The following is a 7371-nucleotide window of genomic DNA, read 5'->3' on the forward strand; positions in this document are numbered from 1 at the left end:
CACTTCTGTCGCCATGCCCCCCATCAATGCCAATCCCCACTGGGCCCCTTCGCCTCCCAGCATCACCGCCACCACCTGCATGCTCTCTAGCTCTCCACTAGTGTCGCCCCTACTAGGCTGGCTCCAGGCTGCAGGAGCAGAAGGTAGTCCATGATCCAGACCTCAGGTGTCAGCTAGTGTCCCTCACACAGAAAGGCAGCAGCAGAGCTAGTGACCACGAACCAGGCCTGCTGGTCCCTTGTGGTAGACAGGCTTCCCTAATCCACCTGCTCCCAGCCCAACAGAGCAGTCCCAAGGCCATGCCTCCCACACGCCAGCCTACATCAGAGCACCTGCTTCAGCCATGAGGTTCCTTCTCTCTCTCGGCACTCCTTTAACGTGGAAAAGGCTATCAGCCCTGACGAGGGTGAAAGTGTGGTACAGTCTGCATCTCCTTCCACTTAAGCTGTCTCCTTGGAAGAGGACAGATAGGGAGTCTGAGGTGGACTGATGAGTTGCTTCTGAATAGTGAAGAGCGGAGAGGCAGGGTAACCTTCTACAGAAGTCAGCCAGAGTAGCTGTATCTGACCCACTGGGTGACAAGGAGTCTCGGGGTAAATGGGACTAGAGACTTGGATGGAAAAATAAAATCCAGGCCAAAGTGACTGGCCCTGTCGGCAGGAGGGGACTCCCTGGAATAGGAGCCTGTGGCATGTAGAAAAGTGAAAGAAATCCAGTTTAGCCAGAGGACATTGGTACCAAAGAGATGGCCAGCATTAGAGTGATCAGAAAGGAGAACGTGAGTTTGCATGAGTGAGGATGGGAAGAAATGGAACAAAATCCATAAGAAAAAGCAGTACTAAGTGCGCTGGTAGGATAAGAAAATCTCTCTTCCCAGGGTAGAAGTGAGGGTACTGGCCTAGGGAAAACAGTTTTATCAGCAACACCGTTGCTCAAACCAAACACTTAGAATTTCAAAGATACAAAAACCAAAACCAAAAACCAAAATGCTCCTGGAGGTAGTTTTTAAAGGAGGTGGTAGGGATGATATGGAGCATGAGTGTGAAAGGGACATGAGTCTATGCCTGGAGACAGCAGAGCTCAATGTCATTAAAAGGAATATCTACCCATTTTGTTTTTGAGCTCTAGCGCCAACCTCAGTAGCTAATATTTTCTGAGGGCTATGTGCTGGGGACAGATAACATGCATGATCTCATTTATTATTCTTAGCAACCCTACGAGTAGTACCATCCCAATTTATAGATAAGGAAACAGGTTTAGAGAGGTGAAGTAACTTGCCAAAAGTCACATAGCTCTTAAGTGGAGTCAGGATCTGAATCCAAGTAGTCTGACTCTGCAACCTTTGCTCTTAATCACCCATCTCGGGTTCTCCACAACCTGCAGGAAACCCAGAAGAGTATGTCAAGGGGTAAATTCCTAAATCCTCCCTCCATAACATACAGGAGAGGGGGGCACCTCTGGGAAACAGGCGACTCCTACGTTAGAGCATTTGGAGGAAACGTCCCTCTGAAAAACCATCCAGACGGGGAGATGGCGTATCTGCTATATGTTTGGGTGATGAACAATGGAGAGCCCATCTCTGGATGCCTGTGGAAAAGAGACAACCTACCCCCTGACCCCCATCTCAGGGGAGCCATGTCTCTAGGATACTTCAGGGAGACCCTGCCCTGGGGTCTGAGAGAAACAGTCTCCACTCCAGGTGCCTGTTTGCTCTCCTGGAGCCTCTGGCCGTCGCACCCTACAGCAGCTCCTGGGTTTGGCTGGGGCACAGGATTAGCCATCCCCAGGAAATGCCTCCCTCCGGTCCAGGCAGGGATCCCAGCACATCCACCCCTGGAGAGAGTGTGTGTGGTATGGTGGGGTGGGGTGGGGTGGGGTGGGAGATGGTGGAATGCTTCCTTCTCTCCAGGTCAGAGATCTGGGGACCACCTGGGGGCCCGCACCCCTCCCACCTCCTTGCTGGGGGAGTGCCCAGTCCAGTGCCCCCTCCATGGCCACCTCCCTCCCCCTAGCTGTGCAGGGGCATGAATCAGCTCTCACAGCTTGTTAAAGCTGGACCTCTTGTTTTCATGCCCTCACCCCAGGAAACAGAGTTACAGCTTTTCCAGCTCTACTCAGCAGGGGGCCAGGGTCCTCACTTTATAAACATCTCCAAGCCTGTGAGAGCAGAGGGCACGGAGATGGTGTGAGACAGGAGCCCAGGGGAAAAGACAGACACTAAGACTCGAGGAGAGAAACGAAGAAGAGCCAAGGAGACAAGACCGGAGTAGCCTGACCAGAAGCCAAGAGGGTCCGAAAGGGCTGTGCTCCAGAAATGGCCCTAAGGATGTTCTGGGCTGGACAGGCTAAGGGGATCCTGGGAGGCTGGAGGATCATCTGCGTGGTGATATCTCTGCTCCTTCAGCACCCAGGAGTCCACAGCAAATGCTACTTCCAAGCTCAAGGTAACGCCGGGTGAGGCATTGGGAAAGGAAAAGGAGCAGAGGGCATTCACTGGTTGGAGCGGGGCTTAGAGATGATCCGGGGTCACTCAAAAAAGGAAAGACTAACTATGGGGAGAGTGTGCCCGTAGCTCTCTCCTGCTCCAGGATGATTCTTTCTGCCGCCACTGCTCCCCGATACACTAACATTTCCTCTTCTTCCCCAGCCCCCTGCCACTATGAAGGGAAATATTTTACTCTGGGTGAGTCTTGGCTCCGCAAGGACTGCTTCCACTGCACCTGCCTGCATCCTGTCGGAGTGGGCTGCTGTGACACGTGAGTGACCAGAAATGGCCAGAGAGAATGGCTCTGATGGGAGAGATGGCCAGGGCACGACTAGACATAACATTCTGTCATGTTAGAATGAACAGAATAGCAGTATGAGGCTGACCAAACCTGAAGGTAACAAGAGTGTGAGAGAGAAAGCTTCAGGCTACAAAGTGAGGGAGGTAGGGGTGGATCGAGAAGGAAAATATTGCTGCTATGAAACGAAAAAAATCCAACTATGGTAGGTGAGAATTTAGTTAGGGGGACCAAAGGGGCACCAGGGGAAGATCTGGGAGGACTGCTGGGAGAAAGGGAATGTGGGGAGGGAAAGGTGGCCCTTCACTGTGCTGACTCCTTCCCCATCCTTTGGGTCCCCAGGTCCCAGCATCCCATCGACTTCCCTGCTGAGTGTGAGGTACGACAGGAGGCAGGAACCTGCCAATTCTCCCTGGTACAAAAATCTGACCCTCGGCTGCCCTGCAAAGGAGGAGGGCCTGACCCAGAGTGGGGCTCGGCTAATACCCCTGTGCCTGGGGCTCCTGCTCCCCACTCCGGCTAAACTCAACTGATCACCCTTCTGCTGACTGCCCACTGCTGCTGCCACTTCCAGGGAAACCACTAGCAGCTGCCAATTTATTCTGAATAAATAAATTAATGCTACAGCTGAAAGCCTGCTTCTCATTGTCCGTGTCATTGGGCCCCAGGTGGAAAAAACGGGCCCTACTAGAGTCCAGGTGCCGAGTTCTCAGGATCCTGAAGAAAGTAGTGCTGTGGTGGGCCAGTTTCAGATGGTTATGGTGCTGGTACTGGGGCCTGGGGCTGCATATGAGGCCAGGGTCGGGCTTGTGGGCAGCACCTTGATGGGGAGGTCCCAGCTGAAGGTGTCTACAGGCACCTGCTCAGGCCCTGTCCAGGTGACAGGCTCGGGCTGTTCCATAGGAGGTAGGAGCACCAAACCTGGTTCTCGGGATGTTACAAATTCAAAATGCAATCGCCACTTCAGGGACACTGGAAAAAAGACATAGACAGAGGCATTAGAAGCTAGAATTAAAAGCCAATGACGGGGTATGGTTAGCAAATTAGCAAAAACCTGTATTTGGGAGGAGGGGGAGAAATCACAGGACAGGGAGCTAGGATCAAGGGGTTTTTCAAAGTAATCTAGTGTGTTAACCAGAATGTGACAATAAGGACAGCAATGTCAAGACTCTAACAGCCCAAATGTGAGACAGTCAAGATGTGATAGCCTAAAGTTAAAGGGGCTCGGGAATCAGCGATCAGTGAATCACAGGTCCCCCTGAGAATGGGTAGGGAAGAAGAGCTCCAAAGCTGTTAAGCGTGTAGGGGTCAGTGCATCTAGGAAACAGGTTGAAGATCTAATAGAGTGCTAAGGGTCAGAAACTGGATGTGTGTCCGAATGTTAAGAATCAGGATCCATTACATTGTACCTAAGGACAGTATTTTGCTTTCTCCCCACCTCCGATAATGGTCAGGGTCTCACCAATGGCAGTGCAGAAGCCTGGGGTGGAGCTGAGAGGGATGGGGAGGGAGAAGCTGGTTCTGGTTGTATGGAGGCAGGACTCCTGGTGTCGGGCATGAGTCACATGGGACACAGAGGGGGCACCCCCTGCCCCGCGGCGCCGCTGGTACTCTGGCTGTACACGCTCCTCGGTCTGCAAACTTACTGAAAACTGGGAGCAAGAACAGTGTGTGCTAGCAGGCACTGGGAACTGCCGACTCTAGGTGAGAGGGCAGCCCAGCCTCAGCCTGCTTTACCAGAGACCCCACTCTCCACTATACATACCACCCCTCTTTATGCAGGCCCTTCTGCTACCCTAGCCCTTCAGGCCCAGCGTCCCATCAGCCCCTCTCCCTTCTCACCTGCAAACAAGCTACAGTTCCTTCCCCTAAGTTTAAGGTTCCCACCACGTCCTCGCCAAGTCTGTATACAGATTTGAAGATGCCAAATGTCCCAACTTTTCCTCGGCCATCACTGATATTGTATAGATCTGGGGAAATAGGACACTGTAAGCCTGGAGTCCACACTGGAGAATGTCTAGGACTTGGAGCCAGAAGCCAAAATGGGGGGCTTTTCTTTATAATCTGGGTGAGGGATTAGTGGATCCTCAGAAGCATGTGGCAGTTAGGAGAACTTGCCGCTGAGACAGGAGGGGAGGAGGGGGTGGGACAATCTTGAAAGGATTCTCACGGAGGCTGCGGCAGGATGTGGCAGCCATGAGGCGCTCCCCAGCCAGCTCAGCTAGCCATGAATCCTTCTTCCCCCCTTCATCCTCCTCCAAGAATGGACTGGATGGGGCTACAGCCTCATCCTGGGGAAACCGGACATCCTGAAGGCCTGGAAAGAAAATGAACAGAGAAGTAGTGCTGGGAGGGAACAGAGGTAAGAGTAGAAGTTAGGTAAGAGTGGACCCCAACCTGAGAGGGCTGCAGGTCAGAGGAGACATGGCTGGGGTACACATCTAAACCTCTTCTCCAGAGCCCACCCTCTACAACCCCCTCGCACCTGCCCTAAGACCAGGAAGCTTCCCTCCAGCCCCTCTCACAGCTCTCTAACCCCATTTCTGCTTTGGTGAGCCTCTTCCCTAGCCCTTCCCTCCAGGAACCCTTACTTACCAGTCAGCACAAGAACCCTCAGAGGGACCCTGAGTAGTGTGATGGGTGAGTTGACACGCTGGCAGCCAATGGTCAATTTGTAGACATACTTAACTGACTGACCTCGGAAGGAGGGTGGTCCCTCTATGGGCAGCACTTCGCTGTAGGAGTCTGGTTGGGAAGTAGTAGTCAGGGCAGCGAGAGGCAGCCAGAGAAGTCCTCCCTCCGGGAATCTCAGAAGGGGTGGGAGACAGTCACTTACATGATTTGGACTCCCCTGGTTCTAGCCTCAGGTCACAGAATAGGATTTTTGGTGGAGTGGAAAGGATACACTGACCCCTCTCACCTAAAAAAGATAAAGACTGCAGTTTAATGACCCCATTGTCCAGTACTGGACGAGGCTAGCATATCAAGTGGGGGCAGTAAGCACTGCCAACAAATGACAGCTCACAGTAAGCTATCCCTCTTTTCCTGTTGTGAGATAGCAACAGTCTTACATCCCCAAAGCAACAGCTGAAACCCCCACATCCCCAAGTCACGGAGACTATAATGACCCGCCGGAACAACTTAAAAATTCCACCTTCAGAGACAATTGCCCCATTCCCACCAAAGGCAACTGCCCATCTCTAACCTCGGTGTGGTAGAAAGACAGTCTGGCTCTCAGGCTGAACATCTGGCTGGTTGGAGTCTGGGGGAGGCAGTGCGACTCGACTCTCACTGGCATGGAACTGGCAGTGGATCTGTGCACTGGCCCAGGCCAGAGCCTCACTGTGGGAGGAAGTAAAGGAGGCATCAGGGGAGTTCCTGACCTCACCAGAGCTCTCCCAAATGCCCTACCACACTGTCTAGAGACCAACATGGTTAGGTTCTGTCTTAGGGCCAGGAAATCAGGACCCCAAAAGGAAACCATTATTACCAGAAGGGAGAGGGGGGTGGGGAAGGTAGAAGAGGGCAAAGAGGGGATAAATGGTGACAGAAGGAGACCTGCCTTTGGGTAGTGAGCACACTGTACATATACAGACGATATTATAGAACTGTATACTTGAAACCTACATGATTTTATTAACCAATAAGCTCAATAAAAAGAAAAAGAGACCATTAAATAGAGAAGTGCACTGTGGGTAAAAGGGAATGGGGGAGGAGGGAGGACGGCAGAGTGGAGAGCTATGCCAACCCCATCGGATAAACAGTCGCTGCTCCAATGACAGCACAATGCGCAGGAAGGTGGCGGTGTCGCTGCAGGACAACCTGGGCTCTGGCTTCGCACTGCAGACACCAGGCTTCCTGCCAGAGGACCACCTCAGGGCCAGCACTCCCACCTGGATGCCGAGGTGGCCGTGGGGGGCAGCGGGTTGGTGACCGTCACCACACACTCCAGCGCCTCCCCCGCCAGGAACACAGGACCCCGGCTCAGCTCTGCCACTACTTCGATCATGTCAGCTCCGGAACCGGACCTGGGAGGAAACAAAGCGGGTCAGAAGTCAGTCCCCTGGCAGGGAGGGGTGTCTGCGTGGAGCTCGGGGGTGAGGACGCAAAAGACCGGCGCCAGCACCGCGGCGTCGGAGGGAAGCGCCTGCCTTTGGGTGCGGGAGGCGGGTGGGCGGTAGGGCCAGCTGGCTCAGCGCTGCCCAGGCGGAGGGCGTCGCTCCGGGTGCCCGCTGCCCGCCCTCCTCTCAGTACCTGGTTAGTCCCCCTCCTCCCTAACCCCAGCCCGGCCTCTGCCCCCCGCCCCCCGCGGCTCCACGTCCCAGCCCCAGACCCCGGACACGTCCCCTGGCGCCCGCAGCCCAGGCACCTCGCCAGGCGGAAACCCGGGTGTCTCGGCGCATATGGCTTTCATCTGCCCGCCCCTCCCGTCCCGGTTCCGTTAGTGACGTAGTCCGCCCTTAGGCGGGATTTACCTTACGGTTCTCTCCCGTGGATCTTTCATTTCCCGCTCTAACTCCATGTTCAGGTCATCTCAAGTTCTAGCTTCTTGTTTGAAATCTTAAGTTCTTTCGACATGAAACCTTGG

General features: G+C 53.9%; 3 protein-coding genes across 14 annotated transcripts in view; 2 read left to right on the plus strand and 1 right to left on the minus strand.

The window, feature by feature from the left end:
* RGP1 (RGP1 homolog, RAB6A GEF complex partner 1) overlaps positions 1–7371 on the minus strand; it is a 43315-nt gene that overhangs the window by 24029 nt on the left and 11915 nt on the right. For 3 of the 11 annotated variants that reach the window (XR_002826232.1, XR_001351126.2, XR_002826233.1), the window contains exons 2-9: positions 6677–6811; positions 5989–6125; positions 5620–5703; positions 5379–5528; positions 4954–5100; positions 4626–4753; positions 4246–4435; positions 3472–3755 (exon numbers count right to left, since the gene is read on the minus strand). Coding sequence is in view for 5 of the 11 variants with exons in the window: in XM_023744024.1 (XP_023599792.1) it covers positions 3532–3755; positions 4246–4435; positions 4626–4753; positions 4954–5100; positions 5379–5528; positions 5620–5703; positions 5989–6125; positions 6677–6792 (1176 nt within the window). In the remaining 6 variants the exon portion in view is untranslated. The other 8 variants (XR_001351123.2, XR_001351125.2, XR_002826231.1 and 5 more) reach the window with 8 other exon arrangements.
* MSMP (microseminoprotein, prostate associated) lies at positions 2168–3306 on the plus strand. The gene is made up of 3 exons (XM_006102709.3): positions 2168–2444; positions 2648–2756; positions 3126–3306. Exons 1-3 carry the CDS (start codon positions 2315–2317, stop codon positions 3304–3306), a joined length of 420 nt encoding a protein of 139 aa, XP_006102771.1. The 5' UTR covers positions 2168–2314.
* Positions 6775–7371, plus strand: part of GBA2 (glucosylceramidase beta 2) — a 13653-nt gene continuing 13056 nt past the window's right edge. For both annotated transcript variants that reach the window (XM_014468029.2, XM_023744022.1), the window contains exon 1: positions 6775–6880. In XM_014468029.2, the coding sequence (XP_014323515.1) occupies positions 6791–6880 (90 nt within the window). In that variant the 5' untranslated portion in view covers positions 6775–6790. The remainder of the gene's footprint in view (positions 6881–7371) is intronic.

Source organism: Myotis lucifugus, unplaced genomic scaffold (genome assembly GCF_000147115.1).
Source record: "Myotis lucifugus unplaced genomic scaffold, Myoluc2.0 scaffold_424, whole genome shotgun sequence".
NCBI lineage: Eukaryota > Metazoa > Chordata > Mammalia > Chiroptera > Vespertilionidae > Myotis > Myotis lucifugus.